This window comes from Equus caballus, chromosome 1 (genome assembly GCF_041296265.1).
Source record: "Equus caballus isolate H_3958 breed thoroughbred chromosome 1, TB-T2T, whole genome shotgun sequence".
Classification (NCBI taxonomy): Eukaryota; Metazoa; Chordata; class Mammalia; order Perissodactyla; family Equidae; genus Equus; species Equus caballus.
The window spans coordinates 170206711-170233869 of NC_091684.1; the positions used below are offsets into that span (position 1 = coordinate 170206711).

General features: G+C 37.6%; 1 protein-coding gene, 1 long non-coding RNA gene and 2 other non-coding genes across 6 annotated transcripts; all 4 read right to left on the reverse strand.

The window, feature by feature from the left end:
• Positions 1-2431: 2431 nt before the first annotated feature.
• Positions 2432-13001, reverse strand: CCNB1IP1 (cyclin B1 interacting protein 1). 2 transcript variants are annotated; one of them, XM_001502548.6, is made up of 4 exons: positions 12858-13001; positions 11084-11416; positions 5817-6150; positions 2432-3454 (listed from the first exon to the last, which is right to left on the reverse strand). In XM_001502548.6, the coding sequence occupies exons 2-4, from the start codon at positions 11378-11380 to the stop codon at positions 3252-3254; spliced, it is 834 nt and encodes a 277-aa protein (XP_001502598.2). In that variant the 5' UTR covers positions 11381-11416; positions 12858-13001; the 3' UTR covers positions 2432-3251. The 2 variants fall into 2 exon arrangements, with proteins under 2 accessions (XP_001502598.2, XP_023476679.1); XM_023620911.2 differs by having other exon boundaries at positions 12772-12924.
• Positions 13002-14927: 1926 nt separating this feature from the next.
• On the reverse strand, positions 14928-26243 carry LOC102148543 (uncharacterized). Of its 2 annotated transcripts, none has more exons than XR_001379108.3 (5): positions 24958-26243; positions 23097-23271; positions 20276-20352; positions 18645-18762; positions 14928-17369 (listed from the first exon to the last, which is right to left on the reverse strand). It is a non-coding gene; the product is annotated as an uncharacterized lncRNA (long non-coding RNA). The 2 variants fall into 2 exon arrangements; XR_011440364.1 differs by having other exon boundaries at positions 25253-25312.
• Positions 17673-17820, reverse strand: LOC111769758 (small nucleolar RNA SNORA79). Its single transcript, XR_002802573.1, has one exon. It is a non-coding gene; the product is annotated as a small nucleolar RNA SNORA79 (small nucleolar RNA).
• On the reverse strand, positions 20009-20085 carry LOC111769766 (small nucleolar RNA SNORD126). Its single transcript, XR_002802582.1, has one exon. It is a non-coding gene; the product is annotated as a small nucleolar RNA SNORD126 (small nucleolar RNA).
• Positions 26244-27159: the final 916 nt, after the last annotated feature.

Here is a 27159-nt window from a genome sequence, read left to right on the forward strand (position 1 = left end):
TCGCCCCTTCACAGAGTCACAGCGACATCTAGGGCGCTGGAGGCTTACATGCTCCTGAGACAGGAGCTGTTTTTGAAGGACGTCCCTCCGAAACAGCTTATCCCAAAGCCAGTAGCTCAAAGGAGATGCTCTATAAGCACTTTTGAATTAGGAAACTTGTTTCTTTCCCAAATCCTGGAAAAAAAAAAATGTTCTCAGCTTAATTGCGTGTATATTTTTGTTTCATATATTCCTACTTATTTATACCAAGATTATAATACCCCTAAAAAGACAGGTTAAGACAGTACATGCCTGTGTTAGAAGTTTAAAATTTTGAAGGGAACGTAGTACAATGGTAAGTATTTTCCAAACTTTACAGTAATTTTCTATATATGAGGAATTTTATCATTTTGAACATACTATCCAAACAAATCGACTACACTTGGGATGGTATTATGGAAGCCATCATTAATACAATAATGGTATATTAGTACGCTAATAATGCTTATATATTGATAGGCTATATACAGAAGGATATATAAGAAACAAGGACTGTCTCTGGAGAGGGGAACAGGACTGAGAGTTGTCAGGGGGCAAAGAAAATTCTTCTCACTATGTACACTTTGAATTTTTTATCATGTACATGTACTACCTATTCAAAAATAACCATAATTTTTAAATAAAAAGTTATTTACTTCCACATAGACTATCTCTGAAAGAGACACAAGACACTGGTAACAGTAATTGCTTCCAGAAAGAGGAAGAGGGGCTGTGGGACAGGAGTGAACAGGAAGACATTTTGCTTTGTCTTTTCTGTACCTTTTGAATTTGTACCATGTGAATGTACTAAACTCTTTAATAAATAAGTTTTTAAAAAGTAGCACGTAATAGTCCTAACAAAGTTTCTTTTTACTTTTTAGTTTTAATTATAGCTTACTTGTACTTCAAATTGATTCTGGGAACATAACAAAGGAAGATGCAAAGGTTCACAGCAGAAATCACGAATGTACATAAAATTATTTCCTCAAACCATTTTCCAACAAAATTTAAAACTGCATAGGGAAGAAAAATACTTATACTGTAATTTATAAAACCTGTGTGATTAGCTATGAAATAGGGAGGGATATTTTAAAACAAGTCAAGATTTTTCATCCTCTTTCTCAGATACCATTTAAACTTTGGAGTACAGTAAAAAATATTTTTGAAGAGATTTTATATTCTATACTTGTAAGGAAGAAAACATTACTTGCTTGCTATTCAATTCTGTAAAGCAAGGGTATTCACTTGCCTTTCCACAATCACTAAATATAAATATCCTCAAAGGATTTCAGCATGACTTTATTATCTAAAAGACAATGGGATTTGGCAATTAGGGTAATTCCATTGTAATTCCTCCCAAACCAATAAGAAGAAGTCATAAAATTTAAGAGTTAGAAAAGGCTGTAAGAGGGCCTGCCCAGTGACACAGTGGTCAAGTTCCCACATTCCGCTTCTTGGTGGCCTGGGGTTCGCTGGTTAGGATCCCGGGTGTGGACATGGCACCACCTGGCACGCCATGCTGTGGTAGGTGTCCCAGATATAAAGTAGAGGAAGATGGGCACGATGTTAGCTCAGGGCCAGTCTTCCTCAGCAAAAAGAGGACTGGCAGTAGTTAGCTCAGGGCTAACTGTAGCCGCCCCTGACACAGGAAGGGTTAATAATCACTGGAAAAAGCTTGCCAACAAACTGTGACCTGGAGGTGAGAAGGCCGGTTAGCCAATGACGGGTAAGACCCCCCCCCCCCCGGAGGAGGGCAACCTAAGACAGGCGGCAGCCGCCCGGGGGCACAGATGGAGAAACGATATCGATATGGGGAGCAGGAGGGGCCGTTGCCTAGGAGGCCTTGCATGCTCTGAGAGAAAGTATACGAGCACAGCAATAACATGATAATATCAAAACAGAGGCCAAGGGAGGGCTCCTTGAGAAATCACTAAGAATTCTTGGCATTCGCTAATTACTTCATCCAGAACACCTGTGTATGTTTAACAGATGTAAGCTATGTATATATTGAAACGCTGGTTATAATAAACTCAGAGTGGCCATCAGCCCTCTCCGCATCTATCCTGATGTGTACATTGGATTGCGACACCAACACTAATCTTCCTCAAAAAAAAAAAAAAAAAAAAGGCTGTAAGGATAATTTAATTCAATCCCTTATTTTACAGATATAGAAACAAAGGCCCAGAAAGTTTAAACTCAAATTCGTCCAACCAACATGTGGAAAAAACCCATAATTAGAACCCAGATGTCTTGCCTCTGTAACTAGTATGCCTTCAAGTCTTTCCTCTAGTAGGGATGTAAAGTTACTGAACATGTCTTTCAAGTTTCCTTCTTACCTCTTCGTTTTAAACAAGTCATCTGTGTTGTAGTCAGAAATGCTCCCTATTTAACAAAGGAAAACAAGGAATCAATCTTTTAAAGTATTTTAATTAGTATAATCTCTTGAGAGCAATAACATATTGGTGAGTTTTCTGCAGTACATTCCTAAATAAATATACACAAGGCAATAGCTGGCAAAAGGGTAAAGAAAGAAGCGATTTTATTTGAAAATAAATGCCAAAAAACCAACTTTACAAAATAACTGTATCAATCTAAATTATTTTTAAATAGAAATAGGAACTGAAAATACATGCATCAAGTTGTACTCTCATTCATTGACATAAGCATATTGCTAAACAAGTTAATAAAATCGCAAATACATAAATATATACAAATAAATGTACACACCCCAAAACAAGCTACAGACTCACCCGCCATTTCCTGAGACCAAAATCTGCACATAAATCTACTAGCAAATACAGCAAAATACCAATGTAAAGGAACACATATACATACATGTATAAATACCAGAACCCAAAGTGACATGTAGACATGTAACATGGGTGCTTATATACATACACATAAACACATAGATCAGTCAGAAATATCCCACACAGAAACAAATGGTGATCTACAAAACATCCAATAATATTGTAACCTTTTCACTAATGGTGAAAACTCAACAAGTCACGATGAAATTGAGTTTAATAAAATGCTCATGCTTTTTGGAATGGAAACAGAAAAAGAAACCAGACTCTAAAGCCATCCCCCACTGCCACTGAAGTTTCTTATAAGTTGAAAATGTGAAGATAACTTTTAATAGCACAGGGAGGTTCTTGACCTTTATCTAGAACAAAGATTCCTTGCTAAATGAAATCACTGAAAGTGAACAGAGAAACATTCTGTAAAATGAGCTAAATTCTTTTTACTTTAAAGGCCCTGCTAGAGACTTGCTGCTGCTCTAATTCACGACTTGGGGAGGCAAAACTGAAAAAGCTGTTGCTGGGTTCAGGTGCTGTGGGAGAACCCACAAAAAATGGTCTGAAGTGAAAATCTCCATCTCCACCACCCTGATTTCGAACTGGTGTACTGTCCAAAGGAAACTTGGAACTGTTCCCTAGGAAAAAAATAAGGGAAAAACTTAGCAGCTATTTCCTTACAGATCTTTAAGAACAAAAAGACAAAAGTCATTCAATAAATATTTTAACAGAACTCAACTCCTATGAGATGAATAAAATATAAGCCTAATGTTGGACAAAGAAAAGGACTATGATGGCCCCTCCCCCTACCATAGTATATACTGGCCTTCTTCTGTGATGCAGTTTCCAATGATAGCCATTACCTCATCACCAAAAGTAATTTGACACAATGAAATATGTTTTTAGTAGAGCTAGAATTTACAATATCTTATTTTATTCATTTGTTATCTATTTAATCTACTTCAAAGGAAAATCATATATATATACATGTGTGTGTATAAAACTTTTTGTCTCAGGTTCTTTTTTAGAATAAATTTTTTAAAAAGACTGCCATAGGGGCCAGCCCAGTGGCGCAGTAGTTAAGTTTGCACATTCCACTTCCGCAGCCCAGGGTTAGCCAGTTCACATCCCAGGTACAGACCTACACACCACTTATCAAGCCATGCTGTGGCAGGCATCTCACATATAAAGTAGAGGAAGACAGACACAGATGTTAGCTCTGAGCCAATCTTCCTCAGCAAAAAAAAAAGAGGAGAGTTGGCGGCAGATGTTAGCTCAGGGCTAACCTTCCTCAGAAAAAAAATATATTGCTATAAACATTCTAGAAAATATATGACAACTATGAAAAACTGGTACATACTCATGACCCAAGATCAATTAGAATAGCCTTAAGAAAAATCAAACAATAAATCTGATTAAATAAGCATTTAACAACTTCCACTGAACACTTCCTTGGATTCTGCAAGTTTTAAAGGGAACATGTAACTAAAGGGGAATGCTGACTGTATCTGCTCCAAGCCAACAATGGTAGCAAGAAGTAAAAGTAAAAAAGTGTGCACAAAAAAATGAACAGGAAAGAATTGGTGAACATGAAAGAAATCAAAATAAATGTGGACAGTGACAAGGAAAAAATAAGAACATCTACAATGCCCATAAACAATAACACTTTGATTGACTAAATTATAATACATGATTAACTGAAAGTTAAGCGGAAACTTATTTTTGTTTCAATTCTTACATCTGATGTTCCTCATCTAATTACTTCCTGCCTTTTCTAGGCCATCATCTCCTAAATTTTTTTCCTCAGCCTATAGTGAAATTCAAAAAATGAGTATTTTGGAAAATCCAGCAGAAGAATATTTACTTTTTTGTATGTCAAAAATAATTTATATTAATAGTATAGTAAAAATCTATTGGATTCTGTTATATCAAGAGTAGTATATGGGCTGGTCCGGTGGCACAGGGGTTAAGTGCACACATTCCGCTTCGGTGGCCCGGGGTTCACCGGTTCGGATCCCGGGTGCAGACATGGCACTGCTTGGCAAGCCATGCTGTAGTAGGCATCCCACATGTGAAGTAGAGAAAGATGGGCACGGATGTTAGCTCAGGGCCAGTCTTCCTCAGCAAAAGGAGGATTGGTGGCAGATGTTAGCTCAGGGCTAATCTTCCTCAAAAAAACAAACAAAAAAAAAAGAGTAGTATAAAGTGGAGAGATCAGAAGAGATATGAGATTCATCGCATCTGCCAAGGCACCAAAAAAGCAGAAAAGAGCTGTACCATCCTAGATTGTGCACTTCCAGAAGTCAGGAATCCTATCTGGATAATCTTTATATCCTCATTGCCTAGCATTATGCCTAGCAGGCTGGCATGTGAAACATGTTTGATAAATATTTGATGAATGGATGAATGAATAAACGAAAGAACAAACCAACCAAATAACCAACAATAACTTAAGAAAAGAGCTGTGCAATCAGTATTGCCACATGAAAGAAACTAAAATATGGCCTTCTTGGAGGATAGCAAATGGTTAAGAGTATAGGCTCTAAAGATAGCTCTGTGACCTTGACCAATTTACTTAAACATTCTGTGCCTCAATTTTCTAATCTGTAAATAGGGATAATAATAATACTTACCTCGTAAAGTTTTGAAAATAACACAAATACATGTAAAATTATAACAGTGCTTGGCACTCAGGAAGGAATCAATAAATGGCAGCTAATATTATTACTGCAACTAAATAGCTTTTCACTTAAAGTAGCAATTTGCAAACTTTTTTTTTGCAGTGATTTACTCTCTGTTCAAATTGAAGATGTAACTTAAATGTAAGCAAATAAAATGGATAAAAGCAATGATATACAGGTTGAGAAATGGATGAAGAACCTAGAGCCTACCACCATTCTGGCCTTTGGAGTCTCCACTGACTGCTTGGAATTGTGTAGAGTACAGTGTGAAAAATTGCTGATTAAGAACAGATATTGGATATTACACGTCCTTTCTTACCTAAAGGGAAGCCAAAAACACCGGATTGTGTGAATATGGATGGTTCAAGGGTACCTTCTTGGTTAGCAATGGTGATGTTTCGTAGCCTAAGGCTATCATAGAGGCCTTGAAGCTTTTGATACTGGCGATTTCGCTCCATAAGTTTCTCAGAGATGTCACTGAACTTTTTCTTGTATTCTTCTAGCACTTTCTTCATGGAGGTGACCTCCCCTTTCATGGATGTCAATTCCACATCCTTGCTCTGTATTTGCTGAGTATATATCTTCTCCATCTGTTTCAGATGGCCCTCAGCCTTGCTGAAATTGTATTCTTGATAGAGACGCTCCTGATGTACCTGTCCCAAGTGAAAAAAGAAAGATTTTAAGGTATTTATTAAATACAAAGTTATATATTGTAAAACTTTATACAAAGACAAAAAGAAAATAAAGATGCTTATACTGGGATATTATTACTTTAACATTTAGAACCAGGTTAAGAAGCAGTAAGGATGTACGATAGGATGGTTATTATAGAAAATAATGTTATGTCACTAAATATATAGAACAAAAGTCTGGAAGAAAACTCTCAAACCACTACCATTATACCAACAAAAGAAGTGAGTTTTTCTCTAACCTTAACAAGTGACATGTAGTCCAAAGGTTTTTAAGAAATATAATCCTATATTTCAAGTAACCCATTGTATGGATTAACAGATAAGATAGCCCCCAATTATTCCTGCTGCATGGTACTTATATCCTCTCCTTAAGTGTGGACAGGATCTGTGACTAGAATACAGGAAAAATGACAGGATGTCACTTCATGAGTACATTACTTAAGAATATAAAGTCTGTCTTACTAGCCCATTCTCTCTCTTGCTGGCTTTGTGGAAGCAAGCAGCCATGCTGGGAAGGCTAAAAAGGCAAGCAACTGAGAGCAGCCTCTGTGCAACAGCCTGCAAAATACTGAGGTCACAAAGAATCTAAACACAGACTTTACACCCCTCATAAAAATTAACTCAAAACGGATAACAGACCTAAATATAAAACACAAAACTATAAAATTCATATAAGATAACACAGGAGAATATCTAAATGATCTTGAATTTGGTGGTGACTTTTTAGATACAACACCAAAGGCACAATCTATGAAATAACAAACTGATAAGCTGGACTTCATTAAAATTAAAATTTTTTCACTGCGAAAAACAACATCAAGAGAATAAAAAGACAAGCCACAGACTGAGAGAAAATATTTGCAAGACATATCTGATAAAAGACTTAGACAGAGAACTCTTAAAACCCAACAACACAAAAATGAACAACCCAATTAAAAAAATAGACCAGGGGCCAGCCTGATGGCGTAGTGGTTAAGTTGACGTACTCTGCTTCAGCGGCCCAAGGTTCATGGGTTCAGATCCCAGGCACGGACCTATACCCACTCATCAAGCCATGCTGTGGCAATGTCCCACAGACAAAATGGAGGAAGACTGGCACAGATGTTAGCTCAGCAATAATCTTTCTCAAGCAAAAAGAGGATTGGCAAGAGATGTTAGCTCAGGGCCTATATTCCTCACCAAAAAAAAAAGGAGAGCAGGGCTAAAAACCTTAACAGACATGTCACCAAAGAAGACATACAGATGGCAAATAAGCATAGGAAAAGATGCTCACCATCATATGTCACCAGGGAAATGCAAATTAAAACAACGAGATATGACTACACACCTGTTAGAATGGCCAAAATCCAGAACACTGACAAAACCAAACTGGCAAGGATCTGGAGCAAAAGGAACTCTCATTCGGGGCTGGCCCCGTGGCCGAGTGGTTAAGTTCGCGAGCTTCGCTGCAGGCGGCCCAGTGTTTCGTCAGTTCGAATCCTGGGCGCGGACATGGCACTGCTCATCAGACCACGCTGAGGCAGCGTCCCACATGCCACAACTAGAAGAACCCACAACGAAGAATATACAACTATGTACCGGGGGGCTTTGGGGAGAAAAAGGAAAAAATAAAATCTTTAAAAAAAAAAAAAAAAAAAGGAACTCTCATTCATTGCTGGTAGGAATGCAAAATCTTACAGCCACTCGGGAAGATAGTTTGGCAGTTTCTTACAAAAGTAAACATACTCTTACCATACAATCCAGCAAACGTGCTTCTTGGTATTTACCCAAAGGAGCTAAAGACTTATGTTCTGCACACAGATGTGTAAAGCAGCTTTATTCACAATTACCAAAACTTAGAAATCAATATGTTCTACAGTAGGTGAATGGATAAATAAACTGTGGTACATCTAACAATGGAATATTACTTAACACTAAAAAGAAATGAACTATCAAGCCATGAAAACACATGGAGGAAACAAACACATATTACTAAGTGAAAGAAGCCAATCTGAAAAGGCTACAAACTGTACAATTCCAATTGCGTAGCAGTCTGGAAAAGGCAAAACTATGAAGACAGTAAAAAGATCAGTGGTTGCCAGGGGTGAGGGGGAAAGATGGATAAATAGGTGGTGCACAAAAGATTTTTAGGGCAGTGAAACTACTCTGTATGATACTATCATGGTGGATACATGTCATTATATATTTGCCCAAACTCATAAAATGTACAACACAAAGAGAGAGCCCTAATGTAAACTATGGACTTTGGGTGATAGCCATGTGTCAATATAGGTTCATCATTTGTAACAAACGTACCATTCTGGTCAGGGTTGTTGATAATGGAGGAGGCTATGCATGTGCAAGGGGCAAGGGACATATGGGAAATCTCTGTACTTTCCTCTCAATTTTGCTGTGAACTTAAAACTGCTTAAAAAATAAAGTCCATTAAAAAAAAGAAAACCAAGGCCCTCAGTCTGATACTCCACTAGGAAGTGAATGCTGTCAACAACCACATGAGCTTGGAAGAAGACCCTTCCCCAGTCAAGGTTCAGATGAGACTGCAGCCCCTGTCAACACCTTGATTGCAGTCTTGTGAGACCCTAAGCAGTGTCCACACCTGGACTCTTGATCCACAGAAACTGAGATAATAAATGTCTGTTGTTTTAAGCCACTAAATTTGTTCTTTAAGCCACTAAGCTTGTTACATATCAATAGACAACTACTATAAACAGGATCCAATTCTGGCTTACCTTTGGATTCACTGCCCTTTAAATACTGACAGAAAGTGAAATATGAGCACTCTACTTTTTTTTAACCATTTTTAATTTCCCCATTCTATATAGTTTGATATAACTCCACCAAATCTAGGTTACCTGGCACTACTATGTGGTCTCTTAGAACTCTGTACTTCCCCTATCACTGTAGGCATTAAAAATACATTGTAAATGTCTGTTTTGAGGGGTTTCTTTTAATCTTTTTTTATAAAGGCATGTATTTTGGGTTTTTTTTTGTTTGTTTTTTGAGGAAGACTCGCCTTGAGCTAACATCTGCAAATCCTCCTCTTTTTGCTGAGGAAGACTGGCCCTGAGCTAACATCCGTACCCATCTTCCTCTGTTTTATCTGTGGGACACCTACCACAGCATGGCTTGCCAAGCAGTGCCATGTCCACACCCGGGATTTGAACCGGCAAACCCCAGGCCACCAAGGCGGAACATGTGCACTTAACCGCTGCACCACCGGGCCAGCCCCATTACTAAACTGTATTCTCCTTGAAGCTTATATGTTTTGTTCCTTTTTGTATACCCAGCACCTAAGAAGGTACATGAAACATAAATGTTTCCTGGTACTCAAAAAATATATGTTGAATGACTAAGTAGGAAAAAAAATGAATAAATGAAGTAAAGAAAAATTCATTTCTGACTACCTTAATAAGCCATTCACTGGTTTCCACCATATCTGAACAGATGAAAACAATACGACATGTACTTTAAGATATAATGTCTATTCATTCAGTCAATAAGTATTTACCGAGACTTAAGATCAGTTAACTATGATGGTCTCTGAGGACCCAGAGATATACAGGAATCAAAACTTGACCTAAAGAATTCTCCCAACTAAAGGAGATGAACAAGTATATAGGTAATTACAACATAGTATAAATAATACAATAAAGATAAGCATAAGAAGATACAGGAGCTTATAAGAGGGGACACCTTACTCAGAAAAATACAATAAAAATATTTACTTAACAGATAACAAACAGAACCTTTAAGAATCATTATTATAAATGCATACACAGGACATAAATATACTCAAGGACATGATTAAAGTTCTCCACAGGAAGCTCTTTCTAAGAAAACACCAAAGGCAGAAATCATAAAGGGAAAGAGTTAAGGATGTGAATCTAATGATAAGAATGCTCATCACAGCATTTTTAATAACTTATAAACAAATTATGATGTAATGCAATCATTAAAATAATTACATCAAAAACACAAATATTTTCAACTTCTGTATGTCAAAAAGATCAATAAAGACTAAGAAAAGATAAGTGAAGAAACAAAATTTCTTGCAACATCTGAGTTAAGTATATATAAAGAATTTTTGCAAATCAATAGAAAAAACTACAACAACTGAAATAAGCAAACTGAAACAGGCATTTCATAAAATAAAAATAATTTAAAAATATAAGAAAATGCTGTCATCTAAAAGTCACCCACAAAATGCATATTTAAAGAGCAATGAAATTCCATTTTACTCATATCTAATGGATGAGTAGAAGGTGTAGAGACCTACGTCTCCTCATATACTTCTTAGGGAAACACAAATTGATATGATCTAACTGGAGGGTAATTTAAAAACACTGCAATTTTAAAAACTTTGAAATGTATTTATCCACTTTCAAGAATTTAATCTTAGCAAATAATTAAGGATGCGAATTTGATGATAAGAATGCGCATCACAGCATTTTTGTTATAACTTGGAAATAAATTATTATACAATGCAACCAATAAAATTATAATTAAAAGTATTTAATAAAATATTCATAACAGTCATAATATATTGTCAACTTCACCTGGCCACAAAAACAGCATGTACAGTATTATACTATTTTTGTTTAGACAAAATATATATATAAAATATTTATTTATGCACAAAAGTCTAGTAATACACAAACAAAAATATCAACAAGGATTATCTCTGCATGATGAGATTATAGGTGGTTTTTTATTTTCTTGCTTTTGGATTTTCAACAATAAACGTATTACCTTTGTAAAAAAATGAAATTTATTAAAAAGAAAGTTTTCCCTAAATTCATAAAAAATAAATACAAACACAGTGAAGGAAAAACATCAGAAGCTTCCACACAGGCCTCAAAAGTATAGTCTCAGAGAAACCAGCCTGAGCACTAACCTGATACGTCCAGAAGGCCAGTGCTCGGGAGCTAATGTCCAACACAATCTCTGGTCGAAGTCCTGCCAATACCATGGCTTTATATTCCTCTGATGGACTGAGTTCTGTGCGGACAATATCTAGCTTTCCAGAAAGGGTACTATTGCAGGCAGGGCAGATAGCTGGTGAACGACTAAACTCACCACTGCCATGCTGATCACAGAAGATGTGAGAGCAGGCAGTGACCCAGGCATAACCAGAGAGTTTGATGCGACACTTGCGATAATTACAAAGCAGCATGTCTTCACACAAAGACATACTAGCCAGTGAACTCTCCAGACGCTGAAAAGAACCCTAATAAGGGGTAAATGAAAAGGTCAAATAAGTTGAATTGCAGTGAAAGTGAAATAAATAAATAAATACATAACTAATAAATAAAGCATGTTTTTATTTTATTATGATAAAATAAGGTACATTTTATTAGGTTTTTGCATTTATTATAATCATATCGAATTTAGTCACTCAACAATATTAATTCTGCTCCTTCTTGGTGAGAATCACCACAAAGGCCATGAAAAAAAGCTTGAAGGAAAAAGTTAAAGACACAGGTGGTTCCAAATCTTACTAAAGTCAAAAGTACTACGTACAGGGAAAAAAAAGTTTAGGAACATTTACAAAGCACAAACAAATAAAAATTAAATGAGTGCTTTTTGCCATTCCTCAACACCTAAACAAAAATCCAAATGTGCTACCGTTCACAGTTTGCTAGAATATTTTAGTATCACTGCTCACACTCGGCAGATATAAAAGCTGATTTCAGCCATTCTTTAGTGCAAAGTGTTTTAAGTTAAAACATTTTAGGGTTTTCATTGATGCTGATTTCTCAGAGTCTTTACCTGTGTTGCCTTGACTAAAAAAGCGCAGCAACCTGATACCTAATGCATCCAAGTAATTGACCATTATGAAGCCTGAAAATCTGGATAAAAGCAGTTTTTTCACGTGGACAAAGAGAACAGATGAGTGTTACCAGACGGGAAGGGCGTTGGGGGGCGTGAGTGGTGAAGGGGCACATTGATACGGTGACTGACAAACAATAACATACAACCGAAATTTCACAGTTATACACTATTATGACCCCAATAAAATTTTTAAAAAGCAGCTTATCAATTCAACAATTCACCTATTCATATAAATCCTATTCAATGCTATGCTTCTATCTAAAACATTCGTAAAACTATATAAATAGCCTCGATTGAGTGACTTTTCCATACGGTGTCCGCTCTCACTGGAGTCTGAGTAACCCAAATGGGCAGCAATCCTCTGGATACACCACAATAAGTCACAGATTGCGTACAGTAACAGCGGCACACCAACTAAACACCAAGGGAGAATGTTCACATTTATCAACTGACAAATCCTGGCAGGAATGTCGCCTTAGTCACAGGGGTCGAGAAGGACGCTCCGCCACTTTCCCCCCGAACGTCCCCGGGCGGGTCCCCACAAGCCCAGCGGCGGCCGCGGAGCCCCACCTCAGCAGGGTAAGGGGCGCAGCGGGCGCGGCCCGGCTGGGAGCACTTCTGCCGCTGACACCCTCCTCGGGCAGAGCGAGAAGGGCGGCTAATTCCCAATTTTCCACCAGGAGGGGGAAGCGGTCAATTTAGCGAGCTGTCCAAATCATGGAGGGCCAAGTTTTTGAGAATTAGACTCACAGAAACTTCCTTCTGGAGTTCTCGGCCTGGTTTCCACGCTCGACAGAGAAAATAATAACAAGATTAATACCAATAAAATACCTAACCTGAGGCACCAAGAAAAAGCGCGGGAAAACGCCGTTGCCTCTACAACTACTTGAGGAGCGAGGATTCACCACGCACGTCGCCCGTGCGTCGGAGATCGCATGCGCACAGTGCTCCCAGAGCCTGCCGGGCCGGGGGAGCCGGGGTTCTCGCCGATGAGGATTCTGGGAGCCGTCGGGCTGTGGCGCGGGGACTCGGGCTGGTCAGCCACAGGGTAGCCGCGTCTCAGACGGGTGAGGCCGCGAATCCGTCTGCGCCTAGCCCAGGGGAGCCGCGCAGATCCTCTCGTTGTGTGCCCTTTTCAGCGCTTGACTGTGCGGGAGTAAAATCCTGGCTGTCATGAGTATAACATTCGAGGTCAAAGTCTCCTAAGAGCAGAGGGGGGCGCTTGAGAAGGCAACCAGGCCGGCTTGAGGCCCGGCCTGAGTGCGCGCAGGTGTTAGTCCTGGCAAAATTTGGCGACTACCTTAGCCTGGGTGGCACAGGCTAAGTAGTTTCCGGAAAAATTCGCAGAAATTGTGTGATACCTGTAACTGGATAGCTGTCACCTCCGTGTTGAGGTAGATTCTGCCTTTTTAATTTTTTATCCATCTTGAAAGAGACATCTTCCCAGCTTTTACACATCCTGTATATACATTTAAAGCAAATAGAACTGTCCTTGATTTAGAAGTCTGCCTTATGAAACGTTCATTACAGCGCTTGAAATTGAGAGGATCAGCTGTCACATGTTTGTCACATGTTTTTTTCTTTTTTTTGGTGAGGAAGATTGCCCCTGAGCTAACTTCCCTGCCAATCTTCCTCTATTTTATATGTAGGATGCCGCCACAGCAAAGCTTGATGAGTGGTGTGTAGGTCTGTCCGTGTCATCCCTGTAGTCCCCCGCCCCCCAGGGGCCTGCAAACCCAGGCCGCGAAAGTGGAGGTGCGAAGAACATAACCACTAGCCATCTGCTCCGCCCGTCACAGCTTTTTTGAGGTTTTCTGCCTGTGTGCTCTCCTAGACCTGCTTCTAATTATTTAAATGTTTGTACCTGTTTTACCCTAATTACTGTTGTTACCTTATTACTTTTTCTTTGCTTGCAGTATGATTTTCTGCCCAATCTCTGAGTCTATTAGAATTCCTATGAGAAATTAAGCTGAGGAGGGCTTGAGGGTTCCTTGGGATATAAGCCTTAATGCTGTTTTTTGTAACCACTTTTCCAGATGATGTGACCCCGAAATAGGTAACAGATACCATCCAATAAGTCAGCAACTCAGTGGACACCAAGCCCAGCTAACCCTTTTATGGGTTATGAATCTATAATACTAAACTTTTCTCCTTTAAACAAAAACCTGTCCTTGTTAAATAACTTTCTGCTAGCTTTTTGTCTGTGTGTAATTTGCTCACTGTAATCAGAAAGGGCCATCTTGGCCTTTGTATACATTTCCCAAAATGTCTTGTGAGTTCAGAGTAGTAACAATTCTAGTGGTGCAAATTGGATTCAAAGAAAATTCGGAGTTCATGTGTAAAGCATGTAATGACATCTATTTTAGCTATCTGAGCCTTTTGTGCGTTTTCTGATTTTAACTATGCCAAATGTGGAAATATTAAAGTACAATAAGTGTACAATCTCATTTAAAGTTATGAAACACAAAGCATTCAAATTCGACCAGTACCTAACTTTGTGATCCTAGCCAAGTTACATTTTCACTGCAATATGTTCCCTTCCTGCTTCTTCAAGATCATCCTACTGATTCCCAAAACCTTAGTGTTCCCCCACACCATTTTCTCTCTAAATCAGTTTCCAATTTCCAACCCATTTGGCTAAAAGCCTGTAGGAATAATACATTTTATATATACACACATTTTGGGGGCGGGGGAGGGGGCCTACATATTTTGCCAGCTAGAAAAAAAGGGAGGGAGTTACAAAGTCTTAATATCCCAGTAGTCTGGAACACTGGGAACTGACAAACCTTCTTGGTGGCATGTGTCCTTTCCTGTCATGGCATAGACAAACCCTTCACTGGTGCTCCTGGGGATGAGACCACCAAAGTCACTCAAGGCTGGGATACAGAGACTCATTCACAAAAAGAGCTTTTTAAAATATTGGCTTTTATTATCAAATATCAAGCATATCAAAAATGTGTGGAGAATCACCATCACTCAGCTTTAATAAACCCAAACCTTTCTCACATTTGCTATTTTTTAATGCAGTAACACTGCAGATACAATTGAAGCATTCCCTGTGTACACCTCAATCCACCTTTCTTCTCCTCCTCTGAAGGTAAACAAACCAGATTTTGGTATTTATGCATGCTTTTACACTTTTAAAAGTGTACACAACACTTTTGCGTGTTCTAAAACTGCTAAATCTTATCACACAGCACATATCACTTGGTCATTTTTAAGTCATCATTATTTTTGAGATGTAATCAAGTTAATACATACTTTATGTTAATTCATTTTAACAGCCAAATACTACAAATATACCACAATTTATTTATCCATCCTTCTAATGGACATTGGTTCCAGGTTTTTACAATTAAAAACAATACCACAGTGAACTTTCTGTATATCTCCTTGAGTACACATGCCAAGAATTCCTATAAAGTATAATACCCAGAGATTGGGTTAGTGTATAAGCATCTTCAAATAAACTAGATGCTGCCAAACCATTCTCCAAAGTAACAGCAAATTTCAGTGACACCAGAAATGATGAGAGCCCAACACTCCAGACTTAGCAATGTGTGGAAGTGTGAGGTTTATGTTGTTTTCATTTTTGCCCATCTAATGGCAGTAAAATTGTATATCAATGTTGTTTTAATGTGCAATTCTTTGATTACTAGTGAGATTAAGCATCTTTTCCTATGAATGACTACTCAGGGATCCTCATCTATGAATTGCCCGTTCATATCCTTTGATCATTTTCTTCATTCATATGGAGTCCTTTGTCAGGTGCAAGGTATGCAAACATTTTAGTGTGCACAAATTTATCACTTTCCTTTTTGTGCTTATATGTACTCCAATGTCACAGTCTTTGCTTTTCTATAGGTTTAAATTTTGCTTTTCACTTATAGATCCTTAATCTATTCTTTCTATGGTAAGGAGTCTGGATAAACTCTGTCAGCACAATTTGTGCTTATAAATTACTTATACCTTTAATTACAGGTTACTTTCACCTTTCAAAACTGGTATTTTTACCATGAAGTTTGATTTTGATCTTGCATAGATATTCTAAGTAAATATCAGGTATATTATGAGTATTTACATACCATATTTCTCCAAGAGTTTGAGATAATTATTCCGTTATCTTTGAATCTTAGACTGTTAGCATCATCTACTCTAAAACTAATTTGATACTTCTATTTGTTTTAATAGAAGGATCTTAATCTAAAAAATAGATTTCATACTCTAACAGAAGTGATTATAGTTGCATACCATTTGTGTGATTCTGGTATGAGCATGAGTATTAAATCTCATTCCAAAACACAGTGAGATGTACCAGACTTCCATTATTTGAATGAGTATTTGGTACCCTTTGCATGTTAAATATACCCTCATGGATGTAAATACAGTATACAGGGCAAAAACAAGTCCCAAGGTATTAATTTAGCCAAAACAATTAAGAATATTTCAATATTAAATATAAAGCAGAAATAATGACTGTTTAACCGTACATGAGTGGTAAGTGCAATTTCTGTCAGTGATAAATATCCAATAAAGCTATAAATAAACTGTTCATAATAAAAGATTTCCTATTAAATATCAGTAAGCTTTTATATATCTATTCCTTACGTACGTACGTTGTTTTGGCAGTCATTCTTCATTGCCTCTTGAAAGATCAAGTCATAATCAAATATTGAGGTTTTTTTTTTAAGACTGACACCTAAGCTAACATCTGTTGCCAATCTTTTTTCTTCTTCTTCTCCCCAAGACCCCCCAGTACACAGTTGTATACTCTAGTTGTAGGTCCTTGTAGTTGTGCTATGTGGGACGCTGCCTCAGCATGGCTTGATGAGCAGTGTTAGGTCTGCACCTGGGATTCAAAGTAGCAAAACCCTATGCTGCCGAAGTGGAGCATGAGAACCTAACCACTTGGCCAAGGGGCTGGCCTCAAATATTAAGAGTTTTAAGTAGACTTATTATTACCAAGATAGTTTAATGTACCTACATGTACATTTTACATCAGAATCAAAATTTAAGTCCTAGTTATTCCATGTAAATGTCTTGTGGAAATGCCATTACGATGGTTGCCATTTTCCAGAGATTAAAAAAGGAAGAAAAAAAAAAACCAAGGGAGATTTCCATTCATTTCAACTATTTTTTGAGTATCTATTCTGGGCCAGGCATTAGGGATAAGGAAGTTATTCTGCTTTCATGAAGTTTACAATCTAGCAAAGAATCGAAGGCTGATAGAAAGAAATATTTTACTCTTTCCTTCGCTGCCTCTGACATTTTTGTAAGTTGATTCTACAAACCATTTCTGGTGAGAAGTCAGCTTCCATCTTTAATTTGAAGAATCATCTACCTTCATGCTGCAAAGAAAAAGATATTTTCAACACTGCCCTGAAATGTGTGAACAACCACGCAGTAGAAAACTGAGTAAACCATTTAAAATTTAAACATGAATGACTTCAGAGTATAATATTTCAGTCACCCCTAGAATCAACTGACTAAGAGCTTTTTCTTTCATAGCCCTAGATCAGTGCTATTCAAATACTACTGTAATCAAAATGTTCTCTATATACTATATCCTCATGTTTTAACATTAATTTTGTTTTTTGGTTTTTTTTAACCACAGGCACATTTTCTTGGTCTAGAATTACCATCTGCTTTGTAATTGTTTGACTCCGCAAAAATCAGAAGGCACTAACAGACAGCCAACCCATCCCCATGGTGCCCTGAGTGAAGACAAGTCAGCTTTGATATATGATGGACTAAAATCCCACTACCTAAGGCTTCAAGCAGTGAGAGGAACAGCCATCAAAGTTTATCTCCAATCATTTTAGGAAACAGTTAAAGACATTAAGTGACTTGTAGGAATCACTACATCTAAATTTTTAAAGAGTCAGTCAAGAACTAGAAGAAAGTATCAACTGGTCCAGCTAGATACACAAAATGAAGAATTAGATGATAAATTAGTGCCAAGAACAAGATTAATTAATTAAAGAAAATGTTATTGAAACAATTTTATAGGGATACACATTATAGTCCTTATTACCATTCTTTGCCTTATTCTAAAACTAAATTAGGTTTTGGGTGCTAGGGGTAAAGATAATAAGGGATAGGCCAATTGGCAGAAAGATGCTCAGAAGCAATCAAAACAAAGAATTTTGGACAACGTATTGTGCAGGTGTCAGAAACTGCCAAGTCATACAAGGTCTAAGATAAATACACACATGGACTCTGATGATAAAATAGCTAACATCTACTGAGCATTTACCACATGCTTAACAATGTTCTAAACCCCACATGTTTATTACCTAATTCATTCTTCAAAGTCGAGTACTATTCTTTTGACGCAGATACTATTATTATCATCTTCTAAGATATAAAGACACTAAGACACTCAGATCTTAAGAAACTTGCCAAGGGTACATAGCTGGTTAAGTGATGGTGGATGGGTCTGAACCCAGTCTGACTCCAGAATCCATGTGTAACTGCTATACTATGCTACCTGTCAACGTGTTTAATTGACATTATAAACAATACAATTTGTAGCACCTCAGCACCTAACCATGAAGTCACAAAGCTGAATTTTCAAAGATTCATATGTGTGTCAAAACTCTCAGTTTCAACATAAGCCTTACCATAAAAGAAAGATGTTGTCACCATCTATTATATATCCAGGACTCACAGCACCCAGGAGTTCCAGGCTGGGAAAGAAGTGAGACTCAGATCTAGTTTCAGTAACGTGAGATTTCATTTCTGCAAAAGCGAAAAAATCATTTCAAGTGCTGATATTACTTTGAATATTTGTATTTCACCCTCATATGTACCCCATTATCTGCTGAAACATGCAAGCACAGGAAGAGAATATAGGCCTGTCCCATTTAGGTTGCTTAAAATAACTTTAAATTATACAATATGTGAATATAATAAAGTCAGAAAATTCAGGTTAACAAGATTACCAATAGCCCAACTCTAGGACAATAATCCCTACTATCTGAGTACGGATCTTCCTCAACTTACAATAGGGATATGTCCTGATAAACCCATTGTAAGTGGAAAATATTGTTAAGTTGAAAAAGCATTTAACACACCTGACCTACTGAACATCATAGCTTAGCCCAGGCTACCTAAAATGTGCTCAGAACACTTACATTAGCCTACAGTTGGGCAAAATCATCTAACACAAAGCCTATTTTATAATAAAGTGTTGAATATCTCATGTAATTTATTGAAAACTGTAATGAAAGTAAAAAACAGAATGGTTGTATGGGTAAAGAATGGTTGTTAAGTGTGTAAGTTCTTTACCCTCATGATGGCATGGCTAACTGGGAGCTCCAACTCACTGAGAGTATTGAACTGCATATCACTAGCCCAGGCAAACATCAAAATTCAAAATTTGAAGTGTGACTTCTACTGAATGCATATGACTTTTGCACCATTGTAAAGTCGAAAAATCATAAGTTGAACCATTATAAGTTGGGGATCATCTATATATCCTTTCAGACGATTTCTCAAGTAAACATAACTGTATAAAAATGTTTAAGCAGAAAAGGGATTATACATATTGCTCTATAACTTGTTTTTAACTTAATGTATCATGAATACCCTTCCATTCCAAGAAAGATAAACCTGTATTATAACTTTTAAGCAACCATATAGTGTTGCATTATATGAGCTTGACAAAAATTGATTTAACCAACTCTAAGATCCTCTTAATCTTATATATAAACTAATAAAATAATGATTAGTTTAAAAACTGCCAAGATAAGTGTTGACAGAATTCTACCAGTTATCAGTGTTTTATCTGTAGTGTTTGAATTTTTAGATTAAGGATTCTTGACCTTAGTTCTATCTCAAAGAGATATCACAAAAGATCAAGGCACAACAAAGTATTGTATCAAATTCATGATTCAAAGATTTAAGAATCCCCTGGGATCATGGCCTAGATCCCAGTAAGAATTCCAAGAAGCAGAATTCAATTCCAAGTGTTTGCCCTAGCTATAGTCTGCTCAGAGCATGTGTTTAATCAGGGTCATCAGCTGAAACACGGACTTAACATGCATTTCATCATGGCAAACTACAAATGACTGACTGGTAAAGGGCAAACCACTGCCTACTACTTGTCCCTAAACCAGGAAAACCCTGTTAAGATAGAACTAAGGCTTCTTCAACTACCAAATTTCAGCCACAGAGAACACTGAGCACCAAAACTTGCTAGATGATTAGAAATCCAAATGAGGTAAAAATGAAGGTTTTCTTTTACACTTACTTCTGGTATTAGATGAATCCAGCTTCTATCTAGGAATCAAGTTGAACTACAGATCTATCAGCTACCTAGCATCATTTCTGGAAAATAAAAAAATAGTAAGTTAAAAAATACACAAAGGTTATGATTAGAAGACTTAAATGCGCACTGGCCCACTCCACACCAAGCCATACCCACACAGCCTCGAGGAAAATTAACCTCAAGGAAAACTGTTCATTCTTTATTTGAATCTCCATTCAGTAACATAAATTGACCCATCTATTTAGAGAATGTCACCTAATTCCCAAAGTCATTAGATTAAGGTGTGACTTCTGCAAAAGCTCAGCTTTTGGCATAAATTTAAAAGTTTGGGTAAAACTGTACTGTAACTCTAACCAATCTCTGAACGTTTATAAAAGTCAACAGTCTCACAATAAGAGAACAGGTACGCAAAAGGAAGGAGCCAGGTGCTGGTGGCAACCAGAGCTTGGAAACCATGGGAACAAATTCAGGGAGACGGGGCAAAAATGGCATGGATTACTGCCAGCCTCTCCAAGTGCATGGGGTATGTGACTGCAGAAAACACTTGTAACCAGTCATCAAATTCACGAAATCCTAAAAAAAATAAAGCAGGGGTAGGGGAGGAAGGCCGGAGCCAAGAACTCATAAAATTCAGATAAATGAGAAGGTAATCCAAAATAGTAAGTTTTTTTTCAAACATATTTCAATTTCATTTGAGCTAATGCAGATTGCATTTAACCTTTACTCTTGGTAAACTTTTATCACGATAAATTAAAGAAAATCTTCCCTTGACATAGCAAAATTGAATTAGCATCATCTGGAGCCCAAGTCAGCCACAAGACGGCAATATAAGAAAGCAGCTTTCATTTCCTCTTCCAGAGTTTGAATGTAATCTGAACTTTCAGGTGAAACAGACTGGACATGAAGTTCATCCCTGCAAGCAACCTTCAGACTATTCCCTATTCTTCACCTAATTACTAACTAGAATTTTTTTTCTATCACATTTAAGGATCATTTAAAACTTATTAACTAAAAATATTAGTTATACTTTTGTCACATTCCTTTTCATGTAGCAATGTGGAGATTTAAAAATCCATAACCTAAATACAATCTAGCTAGAAAGACATGCTTCATGAAAACTAATGTCCATGGTAAGTACCAAATAAGTGAGAGAGCAAGTTATGAAATGTTAAGAAAAGAAGAATCATTGGTCAAGGAACACTTCATGAAGAAAGAAGATGGGTCTTGAATGAGACTTAAAATTGCACTTAAAATACTGTATTATATATTTGAAAGTTGCTGAGAGTAGATTTTAAAAGTTCTCAGAAGAAAAAAATTTGTAGCTAGGTGTGGTGATGGATCTTAACTAGACTTATTATGGTGATCATTTCACAATATATACAAATATTGAATCATTATGTTGTAGAAGTGAAACTGTTATACGTCAATTATATCTCAATTAAAAAAACCGCACTTTCCAATAGGTAACACCACATGCTGCCATTTAAATAAAAGTTAAATTCCTCAGTCACCCCAGTCACATTTTAATTGGTCAAGAGCCCCACGTGGCTAATGGCTATCATACGGGGCAGTACAAATATAGAACATTTCCATCATCACAGAAAGTTCTGTTGGACAGGAGTGCCTTAAAGGATGGGTATAACTAAAATAAGCTGACAGAAAGGAAGTGGTAATCATTCTTAAAAATCCCTATTATCTGTCAAGAACTATAGAAATCATTTCAGTCAAACTTTACAACAACCTCATATTTACGAGCAAATTTGAGGCTCAGAGAAGTTAAATGAATTTCTTAAGGTCGCCTAGCTATTAAGAGCTAGAATTTAAACCTCATTCTGTCAAAACTCCATATTTTCAATTCACGGTGCCACTACCTACGTGAAATAAGGAGAGCTACAGAAGATGGTTTGCTTAGAATGTATTAAGAATGACATACGGGCTCAGTAGGTCAGAAAGAAACTGAGGTGTTTTAAGGAACCCAGAGATATAATCTGTTATTTTACTCCTTTCTTGTCTTATACTTGAACAATGTTTAATTATGTAAAATGTTTCCAAATCAACAGCATGTGAGATTAACTAAGGAAACGTAGACAGGAAGCAAGATATGAAGTTAGAGGTTTCCATAGTTTTAACAATGTCTACCTCAAAACTCCATGATCCAAGTACTTCTTACAGGAAAATAATTATTGATTTAAAGGTGCAACTTCTCTATTTGTCTCATCTAACAAACAAAACCCAGACTGCAAAGGGCCTGGTCTTTGTGTCCTTGGCACATAGCGCAAAGCCTAGCACATAAATCCTAATATGAAGTATATGATGCCTTTCCCAATGTGTGATGCTCCCTACAGGATTCTAGTCATGCTTCAGCAAGTGTCATTCTACTGCATGAAGGCCATTTCATATACTGAATTATTTAGGGAGCTAAAGTAAATATTTTATAAATACCCCGTAACAACCAATGACCCACTCATTTTGTTCCCTGTGGGCACTAGTAAATGCTTCAAAGTACTGGTGCTTATGGCCAATAGGTACATTTTAAGTATGTGAACAGATGCTTCATGAAGGCCTGATACAAACTGCAAATTGATAATACTCAATCAGCTGACGCTTCCATTTTAAGATTATGTTACCACTCAGTTTTACCTAGCTCCATTCCAGTTTCCTCAGTGCCAAATGTGTATCCAGCATTATGAGATACAATGGTAACTCAAAGAACCTCCTATCTTTTTTAGATGGAAAAGACACATATATGTGATACAGAGAACACTTTAAGGCATCATATCTTGGTCAAAGTTCAAGTACTTGCCTGTATGGTCCCATCAGCCTTTAACCATTCCTACTGAGAATGTTCAGACCCAGGCCCTTGATTTTTAGGGGGTCTGCCGCAGATGTTATAGAGGCTTCCACAGTGCCACTTCTGGACTGGCACACAGGATGCTGAAGACCTAGGCCTGCCTTCCTCAGTGGATTCCATCTTCAACCTGAAGCAAAAGGAAACAATACGAAACTTTGTATAGGAAGTAAATACTAAACTGGTTGCTTGGCATAGTTCTCTTTTAGAGATAGCTCTATAAGTCACTGCTATCAGAACAGACTCCCACGTTTTGTTTTCCACTCATTGTCAGCTATTTTAGGCAAAAATACCAACTGTTTTAACCTCTCAAGTGCAGGAGGAATCCACTCAGAGCATATATGAAATCAAAATGGTGAGATCAGAAATCCTGATGATGCAGCTTATTCCAAGAGACCACCATGGCACTCAGTCCCAGTCCCACTGCTGGTGGAACAAATGAAAATACACTACCTGAGGGCTTTGGGTCAAAACAGCAGGAAGGACTAACTTGAAATCAGGATGCAAGAGGCAATAAAACCTTCTACTCTGTTAACTTGATATTTTATTCATTTCATAAGACTTTGACTAGCTTAGAATTTATAAAGCACTTTCCATATATTACCTCATTTTACAAGTATTATGTCATCTCCATTTTACAGGCATGTAAGCAAGGTTTAGAGACTAAAATGGTAGGCAACTCAGCTTAGTGGTTAAGACAATGGATTTTGAAGTTGGACAGAACTGGATTTGAATCCCGGCTCCCCTATACATTTGTTGTGACTTTGGGCAAGTTATGCAACCCCTCTGAGCCTCAGATTCCCTTTCTGTAAAATGAGGGCAAATACCACCTACCTCCTGGAACTGCTGTGAAGATTAAATGAGGTAAAATAAATATAAAATACTTTGCACTATAGCTGATATGTAGTTAAGTGTTTAATATGTTGTTTCTATTATTAAGTGTCCAAGCTCAACCAGCTAATGAGGAGGAATGCAGATATTCTGCCTAACAATTTCACACTTTTCACAATAATCTTGCAGTCAGGAAAGTAACTCATATATTCATAAGGGCCCTTCCAAATACAAGATTCTATGTCTTTTAAGAAAAAAGGAGAAAAATTTGCTTCCCTCTTCCCCTCATTCCCCACTTAAAAATGAAGACTCCAAAGTATTCTATATAAAGATCCTCCTTAAGAACTAAAGCATACAGCCACTGGAAAGAAACTTATTTTTCTCCTAATCAGCAAAACTTCATAACTGGAAAACTAGATGTTTCACAAGATACGATCTTAGCCTTTTAAGACTTTTAAAATAAATAGCTTTGGAGGAATTCCCAGAGGCTTCTTCTCTTACTTTGCATATTTACAACCCAAAAACATTTCAGTTTTTCCTAACTTAATGCAAAAATATGAATTCACTCACTTAACACCATAATTTCAGGAAGATATCCAGCACACATTTTGCTAAGTAAACATTGCAAGCATGCCCCTTCTGCCCCAGTGAGTACAAAGACCACGTGGTTTCTCTGGTTCATGCTGTCTTTCCTTCTCAACATTAAATATGTGTTCACAGCAAAATAAACCACCCCTTACTTAAACTGAAGTGGGCAAAATATATTCACATAAAAGCCATCAGCGTGGTTTTGCTTTTAATAGAAAAATCCTCGATTGCTCAATCAAGATATTTAGAGTATTGGTTGGTTTCTAGTCTTCACTAGGACCTGGGACTTGCAAACGCAGGAGAATTAAAATGTACTTGTCTGAACTCCTCCCCCCCAGATCTACCTTCTCACTCAGGAAGATATAGGTTAAAATAGCTTTGGAATAATAACAATTACCTCCAGGCATTTTTCAGGAACACAGGCACTCTGTATATGAAGCAGAATCTGTTGTTCTGGGTCACCAGTTCTCAAGGAAGGAAGGCAGACCCAGGACTGCAGAGGCCCACGTGGAAACAAGCCAGGCAGAGCATTTCACTGCCTTCCTCCAGTCTCCACACAGCCAAGATTAATCACCTTGCCTCTTACACACAGTCCAATGCTGGCTTGAAATAAAGGCCTGCTACCAAGAAATATGGCTTAAATGGAAGAGAAATTCAAAACAATTAGGGAGCAAAATTAAGTGCACACTCACCAGCCCACCACCAAAACGGAGAGAGAGAAAGAGGAGAGACAGGAAGTCGCTTTGGGAAGTGGCCTCAGAGCCTGATTGGCTAATGAGTTAGGATTCCTTCCTCCTTTACCCTAAAAGGTGCTGACATCACCAGCCCCCTCCTTCACCTACTGGTCTCTTTATGGACCAGGCATGCTACTTGCACTGTTTCTAGATTTAATTTTTTAAAAGAAGGTTCCTTTAGAGTAAATGTGCTTAGCACAAGCAAACACAGGCTAATTCAAGCTATTTATACACATTCTTGTTTAGATGGGTCTACTGCAAACAATTTCATTCCTTTAGGATAATTTCCTATCCTTTATGACCTCCATATGGTTAATTTATGCAAGGTAACAGGTTTCATTATAACAGACTAGGTCTATTCAAGTTAAAACCTACCTTCAGGCTAATATTCGAGTTAACAGACTTAGTGGATAAAAGATGAGGGTTAAGAGGTTAAGGGGTTAGGCTTAGAAGTAAAACTAACCTGTATGAGCAAACCTGGTTAAACTAACCCTTAACTTTCTAGTTACTTCTTCACCATTTACTACCCCTGGCTCAATTCTTGTCAATTCTTCACAAATTTATTGTTTCTTTATCTAACAGGTATAAAAGATTCCTGCTCTCATCACTTCTTCAGGTCTTCATTCTCTTGTGAAGGCTCCCGCGTACATGAAAAAAGTCAATAAAATTAGTATGCTTTTCTCCTGTTAATCTGTCTTTGTCAGTTTAATTTTCAGACCCAGCCAGGGACCCTAAACTGGTTGAGGAAAACTTTTTCCTCCCTTACAGTAGCAAAGGGAAAACTCTATTTCAAGGTGCTGCACAAGGATGTTCTGGGACATGTTTCAAGTAAATTGTGATCGTTTCCAGAATGTTTTCTAGCTGCACAATCTGGAATAAATTTCTTAAACTCTCTGAGACTCAATTTTCTCCTCTATATCATGGGGATTGTAATACCTACCTCCCTAACATATATATAAATATATGAAAGAGTCTAGCATAATGACTAGTCCATAGTACATGCTCAGTTCTGTCCTCCATCCTTCCTTGCTCATTCCCTATTGTGATGTATAGAGGAGATGAAAAAGCAAGTGACTGCGTGCCTGAGTTCACTTATGCTGTTCTACTTGTGCGCATATCATACAATTCTTTCTGGATACAAGTAAAGCAGAGGAAATCAGTTTTTGCTCCTAAATTATGTGTGTTTACAGACCTACACTCACCCATAATGTCCTACTTTTAACAGTAGGAAGGTTATATTGCAGATTTTCTTCTTCTCCAATGAGAGGTGCCAGTGGATCATTTTGGAATTCCAGAAGGATGAGCATAGGGCTCTCTGAAATCACTGTGGGAGAACTACTTTAGTAAAGAGATTTTGAATACCAAGATAACATATAAAGGCAGAGATTCACAGACCTTATGCGTTTTAAGGGTTGAAAAGGAAAAGCTGCCCAGTCTCTAATGTGTATTTCTGGAGCGGGGAATGAAGAAAGAATCTGGGTCCTGGATCCATTGGGTTGCAGATGCTGAAATTAGCTGACTCTATAATCTTGTAGGATGGTATTGAAAATATGGAGCCTTGAGTGGCTCTAAGTCGGATATCTTGGGACAGGCTTAGCACTAAACAGTGGGATCACCTGCCATCAAAGAACCTTGCTGACTATGCAATGATGTACTTGAACAAGATCATCATGCCAGCACCATAAGATAGTGGAGCCACATCAAGTGTGAATGAGTGAAACAGACTATGTTTTGGGATGGATTCAGGAGTTAGGCTGCTCCTCCCCAAACACTGGCCTAAGTATCCTTGGACAATTCAGGGGAGGAGAGAGATGCGTGCTTAGTAAGGTGTTCGGAAACAGCAATCTCCCCACCCTCCACACACA

What these genes read in the sequence shown, in the direction of transcription:
- CCNB1IP1 (XM_001502548.6), bottom strand. Translation starts at nt 11,380, where the DNA reads ATGTCTTTGTGTGAAGACATGCTGCTTTGTAATTATCGCAAGTGTCGC. An exon ending in TGGCCTTCTGGACGTATCAG is followed by an intron (nt 6,151 to 11,083) that starts GTTAGTGCTCAG and finishes CACTTGGGACAG; the next exon opens with GTACATCAGGAGCGTCTCTA. An exon ending in TGTTTTTGGCTTCCCTTTAG is followed by an intron (nt 3,455 to 5,816) that starts GTAAGAAAGGAC and finishes TTTTTTTCCTAG; the next exon opens with GGAACAGTTCCAAGTTTCCT.